Source organism: Acinonyx jubatus, chromosome E4 (assembly GCF_027475565.1).
Source record: "Acinonyx jubatus isolate Ajub_Pintada_27869175 chromosome E4, VMU_Ajub_asm_v1.0, whole genome shotgun sequence".
In the NCBI taxonomy this organism is placed as follows: domain Eukaryota; kingdom Metazoa; phylum Chordata; class Mammalia; order Carnivora; family Felidae; genus Acinonyx; species Acinonyx jubatus.
In genome coordinates this window covers 2,873,438-2,891,599 of record NC_069395.1, presented here as the reverse complement: position 1 = coordinate 2,891,599, position 18,162 = coordinate 2,873,438, and the positions used below count along the sequence as shown (strand labels likewise).

Here is an 18,162-nt window from a genome sequence, read left to right as displayed (position 1 = left end):
TGGAGAAGGTGGTCTCGGTGCCTGGCTACCTCTTTTTCTCCACACTAACCTGGAAAGTGCACGTTACACTTAGATAACGTTGCGTGACCACCATTCCTGCATAGTATTGATGGGGATTCCAGCCTTTACCCTCTGAGGCTGACGCGCTGGTCTCTTCCCTCAGGGACCAGCAGCTACAGAGAAGAACATGTCACAGACAGAGCTCTTGGGCTGCTGGGTGTCCCTGCTTGTGTTGCTGCTGCTCTGCTGTTTTGCTGCAGGTTCCACAAGACACGGGGTTGGTCATCTACCATTTGTTTTCATTGTCCTTTATTGCTGTGAACTTTTCCATTACTGATAGAGATTGGACAGGAAAGGAGAATTGAGAAATTAGGAAGGAAAGAGAGAGAGAGAGAAGGGAAAAGAAAAAAAGAAAGGAGGGAGGGAGGGAGGGAGGAAGAAGGAAGGAAGGGAGGAAGGGAGGGAGAGAGGAAGGGAGGGAGGGAGGAAAGGAAGAAGGAGGAAGGAAGGAAGGAAGGAAGGAAGGAAGCTCCCCAAATCTGGTCAATTCTTTTTACGCGTCACAGTTTTACATGGTGGCTTCTGCTTCAATAGCAAGTGTGGTAGTGAGTCTGCAATGTCTTTTTCCAACTAATTTCAGACCACAGTGTCACGCACGTTCATGACAATCTCATCAGGTCCCGTACCTAACACTTGCCCAGATGCAAGGGGAGAGGGCACAGTCTCCACTCCAAAGACAGCTCTAAATGTTAAAGAACTCGCAGCCATGTTTTTTAGATTTCCACACGAATCACCACGATGCCAGTCCCTGCCTTCTTCCCACCAGACTTCTGGAAGCAAGTGCCATGGGGGGCCAGCAGTTCCAGACCTAGGCCTCTCTCCGGGAGCGTCTCCCCTCTCCGACCTGGCCTGGGACGTTCTTCCCTGTCCTGTCCCCTCTTCAACACCAGTACATAGACTTCCGCCAGGATTTTGTCCAATATCTCCAGTTCTCAGAAAAAAAGGCCAGTTCCATTTCCTCCACCATCCCTAGAAGCACGAGACACCTTCTTCCATAACCAACACTCCCATAAAGCCGCTGCTGTGTTAGCACGACCGTGCATTATCTTTGTAACATTATTTTTAAGACCAAGAATTTAGGAAACTCTTCGAAGGGGTAGCTCATACTGATCCCTACCAGCATACTGCTAGCCAAAACACGTTACCAATGACCAATTATTGCATGTGTTACATATGACGAGCTTACACATATTATGTGTAATTATAAAAAAATCATTTGGAAGTGTGCATCATGGTCCAGGTTTAACAGTCTTGGGGAAGTTGAGTGGGCCGAGGTGCTCACATCCAGTAGAGGGCAGAGCTAAGATCCAGTGTCCACACTGGCCTGGCCAGAAAGCCTCAAGCCTGCACTCTTGACCTGAACAATTCTCCTCTTGCAAGTTTCCCCAGCTCCAGCACTGTCATTTTTTTCTTTAAAATTTTAAAAAATATTTATTTTATTTTTGAGAGAGAGAGAGAGAGAGAGAGAGAGCAGGGGAGGGGCAGAGAGAGAGAGAGAGAGGGAGACACAGAATCCGAAGCAGGCTCCAGGCTCTGAGCTGTCAGCACAGAGCCCGATGTGGGGCTCAAACTTACGAGCTGTGAGATCATGACCTGAGCTGAAGTCAGACGCTTCATCGAGTGAGCCACCCAGACATCCTGAGGTGTCATTTATTAATCTGTAAGATACAGGACAAGCATGGGAGACAACAGAGTTGCAAGATAAGCTTTTTAAGCTCCTACAAAATGTTCCCTTAGACCTATCATCTACCACCGAGTGAGAGAAATTTTGGAAAGTCACCAGTCATTCCTTTTCCAGATGGTGAAAATGTAGCTCAGTTTTTTCAAGTTCAGCGGAAGTTATATTTTTAAACAGACCATCTAAGACTAAGGAATTGTGATATTGTTTTTTCTTGCACTATGGTTTTTAACTGATAAAAATATGTCTATGAAGAGCGAGGTTGTTTTTCTAAAATAATTTCTAATTCATCCACTGTTGAATTCTCCCACTCTTTCAAGTTATACACCAATATAGTATTGATTTTTTTAAAATATAGAAACAATCTACAAAGCAATAGAACATTTACTTTCTATTTTCCAATTTTTAAGCAATTTATTTTTCACGTCTAATTATATGCTCAAGGGCCTCTGAAATGTTATGTTATGTGGATGCGCTTGTCTAGCCCTTGTTTTTGAGGGAAATTTTTCTAGTATTTCTCTGCTATATACTATATTCAAATACTCCTTCTAGAGAAGTTCCAGTTTTCTTTTTTTTTCCAATATATGAAATTTATTGTCAAATTGGTTTCCATACAACACCCAGTGCTCATCCCATAAGGTGCCCTCCTCAATACCCATCACCCACCCTCCCCTCCCTCCCACCCCCCATCAACCCTCAGTTTGTTCTCCGTTTTTAACAGTCTCTTATGCTTTGGCTCTCTCCCACTCTAACCTCTTTTTTTTTTCCTTCCCCTCCCCCATGGGTTTCTGTTAAGTTTCTCAGGATCCACATAAGAGTGAAACCATATGGTATCTGTCTTTCTCTGTATAGCTTATTTCACTTAGCATCACACTCTCCAGTTCCATCCACGTTGCTACAAAGGGCCGTATTTCCTTCTTTCTCATTGCCACGTGGTACTCCATTGTGTATATAAACCACAATTTCTTTATCCATTCATCAGTTGATGGACATTTAGGCTCTTTCCATAATTTGGCTATTGTTGAGAGTGCTGCTATAAACATTGGGGTACAAGTGCCCCTGTGCATCAGTACTCCTGTATCCCTTGGGTAAATTCCTAGCAGTGCTATTGCTGGGTCATAGGGTAGGTCTATTTTTAATTTTCTGAGGAACCTCCACACTGTTTTCCAGAGTGGCTGCACCAGTTTGCATTCCCACCAACAGTGCAAGAGGGTTCCCGTTTCTCCACATCCTCTCCAGCATCTATAGTCTCCTGATTTGTTCATTGAGAAGTTCCAGTTTTCTTATTTTATCAAGACTACTTCTCAGAAACAACTTTTAATTTTTGCTAATACCTTGTTAGTACCTGTGAAGATAATAATATAATCTTTCTCTTTCATCTATTAAATCAATTAGTTAAATTATACCAGAATACTTAATGTTGACTAATCTTTGCATTCCTGATAAAAACCCAATTTTGATGGTGCATTTTTAAGAAAGTAGCATTCTTTTGAAGTTTTCTTCCTTGATGGTAATGTGTGACATTTGCCAGCTTTGTTGCTACCGTGATCTTTCCCGGGTTTTGTACTCCACGTTATTCCATTTTTGCAAAAGGAAGCTCAACATTGTCCTACTTTTTATATGTTTTGTATGTTCTGGAATAGTTTACATAGCAGTCTAATTATCTGTTTTTTAAAGAGTCTATGTGCTCCCCTATGGAACCTTTGCCTGGTGGGGCTTTGGGGGAGCAGGTCTTCTGGAACTTTCTCTGTTTCTGCTCTTGTAACCAATCTTGTGAGAGATGCTGCTAATGTTCACCCAGCCCTCCTTTACTTCCGGGCATGTGGACAGTCTGTGTTTCCCTGTCTCCGTGAAGTTCCATGTGGCCAGAGACATGTCCGCAGAAGCGGTACATGTTGTTTCCTGTCAGAAGTATTTACGAGTGAGATGCTGATGCCCCTTCTCCTTCCCGTGTGCCGGTGACCAGGCACACACATGCTGAGCGGACAGTGTCTCCGGCTGGAGTGGCCTCTGGCAGCCTCAATCCCTGAGTGACTGTGGTGACAGACACTCCCCCACCAGCAGACTTCTGACAGGTCTGCAGCACAAATGGGAAATTTGCAAACGCAAATCCCCCACAAGTCGAGCCTCGCTTGTTAATGCAGCAGAACACACCCCATCCTGACGCCACATTCTGTTCACGTTTCCTTTATCTTCTGGGGACTTTTCCTAGAAAAGTACCTGTTTTACCCAGGGTTCCAAATTTCCTTCCTTGGAATTGAGTGAAGTCCTGCACTTCCCTGTGATTCTTCTCGCTCCCTGTGGCAGCACTCAGTCCCCCGTTCTTTCTCGTTCACATTCTTGAATGGCACAGCGTATCCATCCTCTGGATTGCAAAGTGAAGCTCCTAGAATCATTTATTTCATCTACCAGTTTGCTTTCTAAATCTGAAATTTCTGCTTTTCTTAGTTGCAGCATTTTTCCCGTTGGTCCTATTCTTTAGAACAAATCGGATATTTAATGTATTTGCTTTCCTCTGTCTTATATATTTATCCATGCACTCAGCAGCTTAAGACTTAATTCCCTTAAATGTACAAGTTATAGACACATCCAGGTTTCTTCATGGTTTTGTTGTGAATTATCTGCTCCACTAAGATCTAAGATTGTTGATATCATACTCACTTTATAGACTATTTTTGAAGTTTTCTTTGGAAGCCAAGATTTCATCGACTTTTGTTAATATTCAAAAGTGCTTAAGAAGTCCATTTTAAATCCATTTTTAGGGGTGCCTGGGTGGCGCAGTTGGTTAAGCGTCCGACTTCAGCCAGGTCTTGGTCTCGCGGTCTCGCGGTCCGTGAGTTCGAGCCCCGCGTCAGGCTCTGGGCTGATGGCTCAGAGCCTGGAGCCTGTTTCCGATTCTGTGTCTCCCTCTCTCTTTGCCCCTCCCCCGTTCATGCTCTGTCTCTCTCTATCCCAAAAATAAAATAAAACGTTAAAAAAAAATTAAATCCATTTTTAAAATAATGTATTCAGTAAGGAGTTGCTAGGCTCACACACCCTGATTTCATACTGTTTGAAGATATGTGTGCCTTGCCTTATGGTTGAGTGACTGTTTGGCTTGGTAGAAAATCCTGAGGTCATTCTTCCTTTCCTTGAAGAAAATAAATTAGTTCCTCATTCTCTTTGGAGAATACACTTAGGTTAGCCTTCCAACACTGTCTCCTGAAATCCTGATAAAGTTGGAGCGCTGGCTGTATTACCAGGTGAGGTTTTTCATGATTGCTGAGCTGCACCTAAACCAGAAGGGCTCTGGGTGGGATTACAAATGTTTGATGGGAGGCACAGTGGGCATACCCCCAAGTGCAATGCAACCCTTGAGACTAACTGTGTCCCTTGTAGTGGTCCCTGCTCCCATCCATGTGGACTTGTCCCCTCAGCTCTTAGGTGAAGGACCGGGAAAGAGTTTCTTGACCACTGTAAAGACTCCCTCTGGTGACACAGCCCATACTTCCATGCTGAGACGCCATGTTTCTTGCTCCACATCTCCCTGAAAAGCTAAACAGTGCAAAGGAGGGCCCATTGGGTCCTATGAATGTCAACATCAAGCCTTACCCCAAGACCACTGCTTTAGACTTGAGTTGCTAATATCAGAACATCTAAAAAGTGAGAACCCTCAAAGTCCAAATAAGGAAAGCAGTAAAGTCACCAGCAGTTAACATATATTTTTGCAACAATCAAAACAGCAATAAAAAAAAATCCAGAAACAGTGACCCATGCCCGTGGGGTTTGCCGTCTGAAGTGGTATGTCAAATCAGTGGGGAAAAAAGAATGGATTGTCCAACCGACCACGTCGGAGGGAACAAGTAGTTATCAGGACACAATATAACTGTATCCCTACTCTGTGTCCTACATCCTGCCGGTAACAACATGTGATTAAGTTGGGTGAGAGTTTTAAGAGCTAAAGCCTCCTCCTCTAAAATGAATGTTCCTTCATCTGATTTTCAGGAAGACACTCTGTCACTAATGCACTCAGGTGAGAGCTTTTCCTATTGAAACTGGGAACTCCAGAGACCTTCCTCATTCACAATTTTAAATACTTTCTGCTCCTTCTGCTTGCGCAAATTACACAGTATCTCTCTGTGACACTCACCCGTGTCTATTCACTACATTTCTGCTATCAGGGTGCTGTCTCAGGCCACAATTCTAGGTGTTATCTTCATAGGATTCAGTATTTCTTGTTTAATTTTTTTATTTTGAGAGAGTGAGCATGAGTAGGGGAGGGGCAGAGGGAGAGAGAGAGAGAGAGAGAGAAACAGAATCTCAAGCATACTCCAAGCTCAACATGGAGCCCAACACAACCCTGGGATCATGACCTGAACCAAAACTAAGAGTTAGACACTCAACCAACTGAGCCACCCAGGCACACCAGGGTTCGATATTTCTAAGTGAATTTCGTAATTCACATAACCAAGATTATTTATGGAGTACTTACAATGTATGAGCAAGTTTTTGTTAGATATTTAAAGGTGTGAAAATGCATAAAATAAGGTTTATTTCCACAGGGGACATATTGTGTCATGGAGAATATAAGATGTGTACAATAAACAAAAGAGAGAGAGAGAAACTGATAAGAAAGACGCAGATGAAGTTCTAAGGAGAGTTTATAGGAAAAAAAAATTAAAGCAGGGGCAATATCATTATCTTACTTATAACTTTTGAAAAAGCTAAAGATGAGGAATAGAATATTTTTGCCAGATCAGAGTGGCCATCTTATTAAAGAAGTACATTGTGGGGGTGCCTGGTTGGCTCAGTCGTTAGGAAAGGACATTGTGATTCTGTGGCCTGTCTCCGCTTGCCCCCCTGAAGTGATGCCTGAAAGACCATCCCCGAGAGTCTAGACAAAGGGCCACCAAATCACCAGAGCCGAGTGCTGTGTCTTCCTGGCTTCTCCCCAGTCTCTCCCCAGCCTGCCTCCTCTCTGTTCTTGCTCTTTCCCTGGAAACTGTCATGTAGTGAGTTTCCTTTCTCTCAGAGATGTTCCCAGTGCAAATTCTCAGGCGTCCACCCCCTCCAGCCCATCCCCAGCCATCGAGGACCTGCAGCCAGATTATGTCAATGGTGAGTCTCCCCACTAGAAGGGGCTCCAGAGCTGCGGCCGGGAGGGAAGAAAGCAGGTGGAGAAAACCAGGGGGTGGTCTGGACGCCCTGCTTCCAAAAGGCCCAGTCTCAATAAAGAAGTGACCCTCAGAATCATGCTGGGGTTGGGAGGACAGTCACTGAGCAGGGGACTGGGAAGGCACATATGAAGTTTGAACCCTCGTCCTCGGACACCTGTGAACCATTGTCTTCTCCCTGCAGTGGACCCTGGAGATGGGGATGTGGCTTATTCCTTTGTCTGGAGCATCCAGCTACCAGAAGACTCAGGTGAGAAACTCCAGAGTGGTTCTTGTCAGATGCATCTTCCCAAGAAAGTGGGACCGCATGTGCAGTGGAGGCTTTAATACAATCCTTGCCCTTGATGTGAAATCTGCAGACCCAAGAGGGAGCAAGAGATATTTGCAGGAAGGTTCTTGTGGAGAAGCTGAATTAAAACACACACACACGCACACACTAAAACAGATGGTCAGTTGAGAACAGACAAGTAGGAAGAATCTGGGATACAAAAATCAAGTCAGGTAAGAGTGAGAATATCTTTTATTTTTTTATTTTCTTTTTTTAAAGTTGAGCATAATATGACCATTATCCATTTCAACAAGTCAAATTTCATTATTAATACTAACGAAAGTACTCAACTACTCGAATTTCAATCTTTCTTTGGGGACTTTACATACTTATTTATATCTTTATTTTTTAACTTATATCCAAGTTAGTCAGCATACAGTGTGATACTGATTTCAGGAGTAGATTCCAGATTCCTCCGTTATACATAACACCCAGTGCTCATCCCAACAAGTGTCCTCCTTAACGCCCCTTGCCCATTTAGCCCATCCCCCCAGCCACAACCCCTCCAGCAACCCTCAGTTTGTTCTCTGTATTTAAGAGTCTCATGTTTTGTTCCCCTTCCTGCTTTTATATTATTTTACTTCTCTTTACTTATGTTCATCTGTTCTGTATCTTAAATTCCACACATGAGTGAAGTCCTATGATAGTTGTCTTTCTCTGACTGCTAATTTCGCTTAGCATAATACCCTCTAGCTCCATCCACGTGGTTGAAGAGTGAGGATCCCTGAAGTATGGTAGCTAAAGCCCAGGGGGAATTGTCCCAGCTGAAAAGGGTCATTGCAGAGCCTCTTTTAAAGGACCTGCCGTGTGGAGGTGACATGGAAGGTGTTACTGAACAAATCATCCTAATCTAGAGAATGTGTGTTGCCACGGGCAGCCTTGCAAGGATCGAGACAGCGGTTCTTTAGCTGTTCAGAGCCATGTCCTTCAGGCTGCAGCCACAGTGCCCTTGAAGCTGCAGTCTTCAAACATGGGCTTTGTGCTCCCAGCTACTTCTATAGGAGCCAGTGGCCACCAGCAGCACAGCCGGTTTCCCTGCAGGTGTTGGTGGGTGACCAAGGGCAGGGAAGAGATTCAGTCCCACACTGCCCACCTGCAGTGAAGGGAGAAAGAAGCAGCCACCATGCCCTCAAGCTGGTGTGACTCAGGATCTCCCCACCCCCCTTATCTGGGTCTTCTGGTTCCTTCTCTATGGAGCGTGAACCACTGTGGTTGTTATCTGGAGAACATAGAGAGATGACGGGAAAGTGAGCCCTCACAGAATAATGTCAATAATCCACAGAAGTTGCATCAAAGAGAAGAAGGATTTTGTTCAGCAAGGGTTGGTGGAGGGCTTAGAGCATGGGTGGTCTTAGAAGGACTTCAGAGGGGACATTAAGGCATGGAGTTTACATCAGAGCGGAAGAAGCTGGAAACCTACACGTTAAGCACAGCCATCCTGTGCTCTGGTGCATCAAGTCTGGGAATGAGGTCTAAGTGGAAACCCAAGAGCTCAGTAATATTTTTTCCTCCACAGAAAACACCAGAAGGACAATTCTGGAGAACAAGGTGAGCTAGACTCCTGGAAAGTTCCCCATCTTGCCTCCCTCCACCGTGTTCCTTCTCTTCCTTCACCTGTGCATCTCTCCTAGGACCCCCACGTCATCTACTCTGGCGTGAAGGAGATGTAACACTTGGAGGAATGGGGGGCAGATCACCAACAAAGATGGAACAGCACTAAAGGCTACATAAAACCTTATAAAGACGCCCAACCCTCATGACCTCTCACAGACAGAATGTGCTCCAGGGGATGAGCAGGCTGCCATTTTTGTTATCATGTTCTTTCCCAATGTCTCCTTCTGTTCATTCAACATTGGTTGAAGTGTTATTGTACCCCAGATACTGTGCAGTGAGATTATCTCTGTTACCTGTTCTTAAGGTTCAATGTTCGAAGAGTTGAGAAAGAGAAATGAACAAGAGAGACAAGCTTTTGCCTACACCTACTCTGAGATGATGTGAACAGAATCCATTTCTGGGCTTTGCTTTCTCTTCCAAACTGGGACCTCATTGTCCTTCGTCTCCACAGACCTCTCAAGTTTTAAATGAATCCTCTCTTGCTTTTGTGAGAATGTAGGGTTGAGTTTGTGGGAGGGAACAGCATCTTGAATGAGCTTGCTTTATTTGTCCATTCTTGAATGTTTGGTTTGTACCCTGATTCACATTGATGTAGAAGCAACAAGGGTATTTACCTCTGTTTGAAATGGTCAGTGGCCATTACATTCATTGTAACGTAATCAATTCACATCGATGTAAAAACAACAAGGGTATTTATGTCTGTTTGAAATGGACAATGGCCATTACATTCATTGGCACCCTCATGTAAGGGGTAAGAAGACCACAGCCCTTGGGACCCTTTGCCTGGGGCAGTGTCCCAACCCCATCCCCCACTAATCACATGGTCTTGAACCAACCACTTAACCTCCCTGTGCCTCCGTTTCTTCACCTTTAAATGGGCAAAACCTACAGGTTATTATGAGGATTAAATGTTCATAAATCACCTGGAACAGTGTCTGGCATGGTTAGCACTAAAGAAGTATTCCTTAAATAAAATCTGCATAACGATCACTTAGCCTCAAGCCTGGTACAAAGAAAGTTCGAAACGTTGAGATGAGAATCTCTAACAAAATGACTATCAAATACAAGTGTCAGAATCTTTACTGAAATACCTCCTCGGTTAGCATCTCTTATAATCCGCTCCCTGCTAAAGGTAGGTCACCAACGGGAAGGACATAGTTGACTGCAGGCTTGGGTTTGATCATTAATCTACACAGAGATAATTTGGAATATTTCATAAGCCACACACATCAAATTTGAAGCGTACCAGAAAAAAATAAATAAGAATGGTTACAATGATTATTTCAATTTTATGCTGAGACGATGATGCAATCTTGGCAAGACCACCAAACTACTGAGCTCTGAGCATCAGGGACTGAGAACTAGCATGATCCCAACAATCTAATTGTGACAGGGTGAGGGTAATCTCGGTCTGACCGTTAACCCTGGTACCATTTTAGCAATGATGAACCTCTCCTCGCTGTTCTTTACACCCAACTATCCCTGGAGGGTATACACAGCCTCGTGATTAATAGTAACTCTGGTGTGAAAACTTCTAGGGAACATACCAAGACTATATATTAGGGACCTAGGTAATTTGATGTATCTCTGCTCAGCCTCCCACTAAGCCACTCCAAGTCACATTTATTCATTACAAGTTACTTATCTAGCTATTTCTGGCTTTCGAGAACCAGTGGGAAATTCTAGGCAGTCAGGTCAGGAATCCTTCCATGTTACCAGGGTCTGTTCCAATGGCTAAGAAGCCAGTGGCCACGCTGATCCATAGACGGGGACTGCCTGAGTAAGAGCTGACACTTAACGCTCCTCTGGTCCACACACTTCACACACATGCCTACGACCTGTTCTGCAACCTGAGGGGCTGACACTTGGAGCTGATGGGAGCCACCAAAACGTACGGATTTTAATACATAAGGTAATATCTTCATTGTAGAAAAACTGGAAATACAGACAATGAAAAAGATAACCATTAAACTCACTCCTACTTCCATCACTCAGACAATTTTACTAGTGTTTCAAGATCCATCAGCCAGAATGTCTTCTATGGATGTGCTCTCATATACCTAAATAGGTGATTTTACTTATTTAGTTTTAAATGTTTATTTATTTTTGAGAGACAACACAAGAGCATGTGAATGGGGGGGGGGGGAAGAGACAGGGAGGGGGGGGGACACAGGATCCTAAGCGGGCTTTGCACTGTTAGCACAGAGCCTGAACCGTGAGATCTTGACCTGAGCCAAAGCCAGATGCTTAACTGACTGACCCGCCCAGACGCCCCCATAAATATGTGATTTTAAAGGAATCATTACTGTCATCTGTTTTTAGTCAAAAAAATTCTGTGATGTTTTCATACTAATAAATGATCAAAGATCTTTGTGGCATTGCTTTGTACGTGTGAATACATGGTAATTTATTCTGTAAATTACTCATTTGGGGTAATGACAGTCACTCACTGTGATAGACACTATTGCAGTGAATATCCTTGTTTCTAAGTCAACACTTTGGATAGTGTTACAGTTGAGAGAGATCAAAACCTAAGGCTCTATTCAGAGTCAGACCATAACCTGGCAGAATTTTTCCCGAGAGATCCCAGTGGTCGTGCGAAGGGCCCATCAGCGGCCCGGGCACTACATCGCAGAGCACAAGGGAAGCAACTTCGCAGAAAAGAGTAATCTCCGTCACCCTTGCCTTCTAGGTGAGGAAGCCAGGATCAAACCCAGAGAGCCCTGGCTCACAGACCTCTTCTGTTTCACTAGCGTTTGGGTTTTGTTTCTTTTCCATTAAAAACTTTCCATTTGTGGACAAGATGGCTTCAGGCTCTTCTCTCTAATCCGTACCTTGGAAATACATAAACAGGCGGAAAGTAGGTGCCTAACAAAAGCTTACAGTAACGATCATAAATACACAGGGCGACAGAAATGAGGTGAACCCGGAGCTGCTGAGACAGGAAGAGGCAGATTGGAGGGCGGAGTGCTCTCTGGGTGAGACTTCTGCCCCCCAACACTGCTGTTGACTCTAATACGCAACGGGTAGCCTTTCATGCATTTTTTGAATTCTTTTTTCTTAGTGATTTACAGGGTCTATTTTCAAACTACTATAAATACTTTATGAATAATATCTGGCAGTTTCCTAACCAATTGAGTATGTTCTGTTACACAATAAGCTCCCTCACGTCTTTCAGCAAGGAAAAAAACCCACCAAATTTGAATAAAGACATCACCCAGTGAATCAGGATACAATTAACGTTTGCTTTAAATCTTTTCTTGGGGGGAGGGGACACCACACTCCTTCTGCTCAATTAAGAGAACCAGTTTCACAGTCTTCGGATGTTCTTTTTATTTTATTTTTTTTACACTTATTTTACACTTGGATTCCTAAGGAGCGGGTTCCCCACAGCTCAGGCTTCTTTCCACGCGTTCTCATGAAGTGTGCTTCCCTGGAAAGAGCAGGCTGGCGGCTCCGTGGAACCCAAGTACCTTTCTCTTTGGCCTCCTGGTCTCTCTGGCCTTTTTCCCTCATGCACTTCAGGAAGCTGGCCCGGCTCTTTGAGGGCTTAATCCACTCAATACGCACGTTAATTCTCTTGGCGAGAAGCTTGCCCTTGACTGGTGTGTTTACAACCATTCGGACAGCATGCTGGGTGATGCAGCAGACTCTTCCAGATTGGCCATGGGAACCTTCGTGGGGTGCTGCTGTTGGGGCATTTCCGTCATGGACACAGTATCACCTTTCTGATGGACTCGCCCGTGGGCGGCCAAAGGGACCACCCCACGTTTTCTAAAAGGCCTGGAGAACATGTCGGGGGCGCCCTCTCCTCTTTCCCTTGGTGAGTTCCTGGAAGACGGCAGTTCTGCTAAAATTTGGTTGCTTCAATAAACAACCGCTGAATAATAGAAAGAAAACAACCAAAAAGAATTTTCAAAATTCTGTTGTGTAAACTCAAGAGTCTGATAGCACGATCGAAGGGTGGGAGGGAGTTGTTTCGAAACGTAGAAATGAGTGTTGTCAGTCATCCTTGTAAGTGAGTAACGGGCAGCAGAAAACAGAAACAGAGCATGTGACTTTCGGGACAGCCTGCCCCCCAGGCCACGGCCACCACGGAGAGGATGGCTGTGCCCCCAAGTGTGCTGGGCTTGGCAAATTCACCAGGCTGTCTTCACCAAGGGCTATAAATAAAAAGGCTATTAATGCAATTTGACTTGGAAATGAAGTCTTAGAAAGGACTGAAATTTACCAGCCAAGGCTCAGCTGACCGTGAGACCGTCACAGCCAAGGGCAGCGTGGTAGCAGGTGCAGGTGGACCAAACAGAACACAGCCAAATACACTGCCCACCAAGACTATCGGGGAAGATGAGCTCACACATGCAGGGAAGGTGGCTTCTGATTCATGCTTCTCCACTCACGCTGGGGCGGCGGGGACAGCTGAACTCAGGACAGGGCACCAGCCGGAGCATGTGAGACTGGGCTGCGATGAGAGTCTTCACCTCGCTGGGCTCTGGGGTGCTCGGTGCTGAGTTCGGGGGGCTGGTTGGCTGGCTAACAAACGAATCATGAAGCAGCAAAGTCCCAAGTGGCCCAGAGCAACTTTGCTTGGCTTTAAGACTCGTGAAGTCCAGACACAGAAGTGAATAGCAAGGCAGAGTTTGGTGGCTCTATTCACCAGAAGGTGAAGCTGAACAAGCCGTTGGGTCTCCAGGTTAAAGATGCTTCATGTCAGCAGTGTTACCTTTCCGGAGGTACGATTCCCAAAAATTCCAATCTCCCCCCCCACACACACACACAAAGAAGAAAAAGGTCCTTTCAGCTAGCTCTAGAGATCTGGGATAAAGATCAGAATTATAAAGATCAGAACGCAAAAAACTTGGGGGGCTGTCATGCCCTGTGGCAATATGGGGAGGGGGGGACACCCATGTGAGAATGATGCTAAGGGACTGAGCTGAGATCGAGGTAGCCTTGTAAGGCTGACATCAAAAACCAAAGTCTAGGGTCTGTGAAGCTCCAGCAACCTGGGAAACCACCCTCCCTTTTGAGTGGGGACCTCAAAGACTGCCAGTCTTAGTAAGAGAGAATCGGAAGGAAGCGGGCCCTCCTACCGACCGGTGCCTGGTTTCAGGTCATTTGGTTAAATCCATGCTTGGACGGGGAGTAAGGTGATCCCATACTGCTAGTGCCTCCAAAAGACCAATTTTTCCCAAAATGGATTTTAGCAGCTAAATATGCTTGGGAAAAAATACAATCAACTGAGTCTTCAGATCAATTCTAGAGATTATTTTCCAAATGCAATAAGCACACAAAGACAGGCCCACAAGGAAACAAGACACCATGAGTCACACTTGGAAGAAGGAAGGAGACACAGGTCACGCCTGTGGTTGGCTGATCGGGACCGAAGTAGACAGAAGGCCCCAATAACCAATATTTGGAATGAAGAACATGCCATGATTATATATTCTGGAGTTATTAAAAATTGAAACAAGGGCCACCTGGGTGGCTCAGTCAGTTAAGCATCTGACTCTTGGTTTCAGCTCAGGTCAGGATCTCACAGTTTGTGAGTTCGAGCCCCACGTAGGGTTCTATGCTGACAGTGTGGAGTCTGCTTGGGATTCTCTCTCCCCCATTCTCTCTCTGCCCCTCCCCTGCTCATACTCTCTCTCTCTCTCTCTCTCTCTCTCTCAAAATAAATAAATACACTTAAAAAATTAACACGAGAAGATAATACACAATCTTAGTAAAAATGAAACTTAGATGAAATGGACAGTTCCCAGAAAATTTTTTTTTCCAGGAAGAAATATTGAAGACAAAACTGAAAAAGACACCATCTGAGAAAGAACACCTAAGTACTGCTGTTAAGTTATGAACGAAATTGAACCAGTGGTTTAAAACTCGCGACAAAGAAAACTCCAGGCCCAGGTAGTGTTGCTGACAATCCTACCAAGTGTTTTGAAAGAAATAATAGCAATTGACACAAACACCCGCCAATATTCGAACCAGGGAATGCACTTCGTGAGCGACTGTGTGAAGCAAGTGTAGTTTTTAGCACATCTGTTACCCTTTTCTAGAGGAGCTTGTAGAGTTTTTTTTGCCGGTCTTTAGGGATCTCATTTCTCCTGTGGGGCCGACAGAGCTCTGGGAGTTCCCAGCTGCACTCACGACTGCTTCCCCAAGACCAGCCCGGCTCCTGTGGGTATCCTCGTGGCCACACCGCCGGGCAGGCTGTGCAATTTTCCCAAAGACTCAGGGAAAAAACCATTAATTCAGTAATACCAATGTCATTTGGGCATCCCAGGGTGAAAATTCGCTTCTAATTCTATTTTCCATCTCCCCAATTCAGCCCAATACACTGAATGGTTTCTGCAGTGAGGGGGTTCTGGGTTTCAGGGTTTCCGCAATGAGATTAAACAGTAACCTAAGATCTTCCAACAGTATAATTACATCGAGATGCCACAGATTTTCCTGTACACTCCTTCCCTTGTCGGCATCCCTAGGAAGAAAGTGAGGTTCAAAGATCGGATCCCCCCGTAAGAAAAATTCCGGACACATTAAATCGAAATACAGTGAAACCTTGGATTGCGAGTAACGTGTTTCGAATACATTTTAACTTGATAAACGAGCGACGTCTTGCAATACGAGTTGTGCACGATACCCAATGTCACACGATCCCAACTGAGCCAATGGGTCCTTGAAATTCGCTTTGATATACAAGTGCTTTGGATGACAAGCATGATTCCAGAATACATTATGCCCCCGCACCCACGTTTAATGTCTCCAAAGCCCCTAACGCAGACCCACTCACATATGAGGAAGGAGGCCAGGTAAATTCTCGTTGGCACCAGTAGGATGCCAGTCGGTTAACCCAGAACCTTTGGACATAAACTCAGTGGTGAGAAACCTTCCAGCAAAAGGTTAATGTGGGCACCAAACGCTTACTATTTTGGGAGCTGGTGGGAACCACTTACTCTGTGCCGTCCCCCTGGCTTTCACTTCCCCTCTGAGTAAGATATGACACTGTGGTTGTGGACCGAGGGGAGGTGTGAGTGACAGCGTCCACACCCTCCACCAAGCAGACGGGCTGCTGCCTGGGGGGGTCTGCACCAGCCTGAGGAGCCCGGGAGGGGGTTTTGCCTTGTGCCGCACACTCAGTCCAGGTGGAACATGCGTCTCAGCGGGTTCTGGAAATTAAACTGCCGCGTGTATTTCTGAAGCGTGTGCCTCGACCAGTCCAGTGAGACTCGATCCTTCCTACGTGTGCACCCCAAGAACCTGAACTTCCTCCCCCTTTTTTAACTTCCACATTTGTTGGTCACGTCCTCAGAGGCACAGGCAAAGCCCTGCGTGCCCATTTATAATAACTACATAATCTTGACCCTTACCCACTGGTTCTTCAAATACATTCACCCCTGAGCCTAGGGAATACCGCAGGAATTCAAGAGTGAGCCTCCAATTTGCATCGTGGGCCTTCACACAGGGTGGAGTTTAGGGAGACTGATGCAGGAGACTTGCTAGGCCTGACGTGAGCAATTTGAAGCTAGATTGTTTCTCGTGTTTTGTAGCTCACAAGGAACCTTACAGCTCAAAAATATTCTGGTCACCAGGGCCTTAAAAAGCTTCACAGATTTCTAGTTTGACTAAAGCATGCCGCAGCGCTGAAGCTGTGAGTGCCCTGGAAAGTTACTCAGGCTACCCTGGCCTCTGTGGGGTCACCCCTGAGCCCCCCAAGGCTCCGCTGCCGGGCCGACCCCGTGGTCATCCCTGTGCCTCCTGCCCACAGGTAAAGCCCTGCCTCATTCGCTCCTGCTCAAAGGGATTTCCCCAACTCTCTTCAGGCCCCCGATGAGGCTATTGAACCCTTTCCTTACTGGTGTCCATGGGGTAGTCCTGCCCTGTAGAAGCATCCACTGGTCTATTTCATAAAAGCACCACAAGCCGATGTCACCTAGCAAGGTCACAAAGCCATACGCCTCAAGGCTGTGGGCTCAGTAAACTTAGAAGGGAGGTTCAGTATGAGCCTCTTTCTTCTGCAAATGCCCTGCTCTCACTAAATCCCAACGCTGAAAGCCCACCTTGTGAATATGCCGCTCCTTTGTTTTTCTTTCTGTTCTGTTTAAGCCTATGCTCCAAATTTTGTGTCTCGGAGACTTTGCTCTCAAAATTCTAGATTCCCTCCAGGGCAGGGGAAGGTCTGTGCCTGCACGGAGACTAGACCTCTAGTCTCGCGTCCGAGGCAGAAAGCGTGGAGCTGACTTGGCATGCCTCATTTATTACTCGCCCAGATTTACCAGGTGAATCATTTCACTTCTCCCGGGATGGAGCGAGCTGAGGAGACAGCCACGTGCACACACACGGCATGGGACCGGTGCCCCCGACGCAACGTTCACGAAGTTATTCACGCACGTCGGAAGTGATCCTGTCCGGTTAGGCCTGCCATACGTAGCAACTAAAAGTACAAAACTTCTAGTTACATTTGAATTTCAGACACACAAGGACTGCTTTTTTGGTGTGAATTTATCCCAAATATTGTATGGGACACAGTGACAATAAAAATCATGCGTTTTTTGTATGCAATTCGAATTTACTGGGGACCCTGCATCTGGCAACACTACACTTAATGGCACGCGTCGGGCTAGAAGCTGAGACCATAACATGCACACGATGTGTCCTCGCCTTACGGAAGGGAAGATTGGAAATCCAATATTTTTGGCACCACATGGCAACAGCATCCAAAAGGCTGCTTTCCGAGCACCTCTTTCCAGACACAGGAAACGATGGTTGGCAAGAATCAGCATCACCTCCGCCTCTGACCGTGGAATGAATTGTATTCCTTCACATGTAGAGTAAGTCTGACTCGAACACACTACATCTCAGAGCTACATTCAATCGACTCTTTCTTCTGTTGACAGTTGTGCCGGACGCAGAGAATTCAAAGCTGAGCCGGCGCCATTTCCCTCCCCAAAGGTGCTTACACTACTGGGGATATTGTCAAAGACACAAGACATTGTGCTGCACCGTCCAAGTGCACGCTCTGCAGAGGAAATCGGAGTGTTATTGAAGCACCCACGGTGAACACCCAGCTCAGATTCAGTAGGGAAGACCTCTCAGAAGAGGTGGCATCCACACTCTGTCTAATCAATAGTTTACAATAACCCCACACTACACGACAAATGGAGTGCAGTTTTAATAAATAGTTTAATGTAGTTTAGAGCGATGTAACTGATACCTCATCTCCAGACTATCGCAGGGACCTGTAACTGGGAGTGACTAAGGAAATATCCTTTAAAATTTTTTTAACGTTTCTTCATTTTTGAGAGACAGAGATAGAATAGGAGCCGGCGAGGGGC

The 18,162-nt window shown here is 45.5% G+C and overlaps 1 protein-coding gene across 6 annotated transcripts in view; it reads left to right on the top strand.

The window, feature by feature from the left end:
- Nucleotides 1-18,162, top strand: part of FCRL2 (Fc receptor like 2) — a 45,502-nt gene that overhangs the window by 7,010 nt on the left and 20,330 nt on the right. For 3 of the 6 annotated variants that reach the window (XM_053208955.1, XM_053208954.1, XM_053208952.1), the window contains exons 7-8: nucleotides 164-277; nucleotides 765-2,140. The exons of 1 other annotated variant lie outside the window; for it this stretch is intronic. In XM_053208955.1, coding sequence (XP_053064930.1) covers nucleotides 164-277; nucleotides 765-1,033 — 383 coding nt within the window. In that variant the 3' untranslated portion in view covers nucleotides 1,034-2,140. Of the gene's footprint in view, nucleotides 1-163; nucleotides 278-764; nucleotides 2,141-5,722; nucleotides 5,751-6,749; nucleotides 6,836-7,075; nucleotides 7,142-8,735; nucleotides 8,768-8,850; nucleotides 11,203-18,162 lie in introns of those variants that run through there. 2 more of the 6 variants (XM_027048363.2, XM_027048364.2) reach the window with 2 other exon arrangements.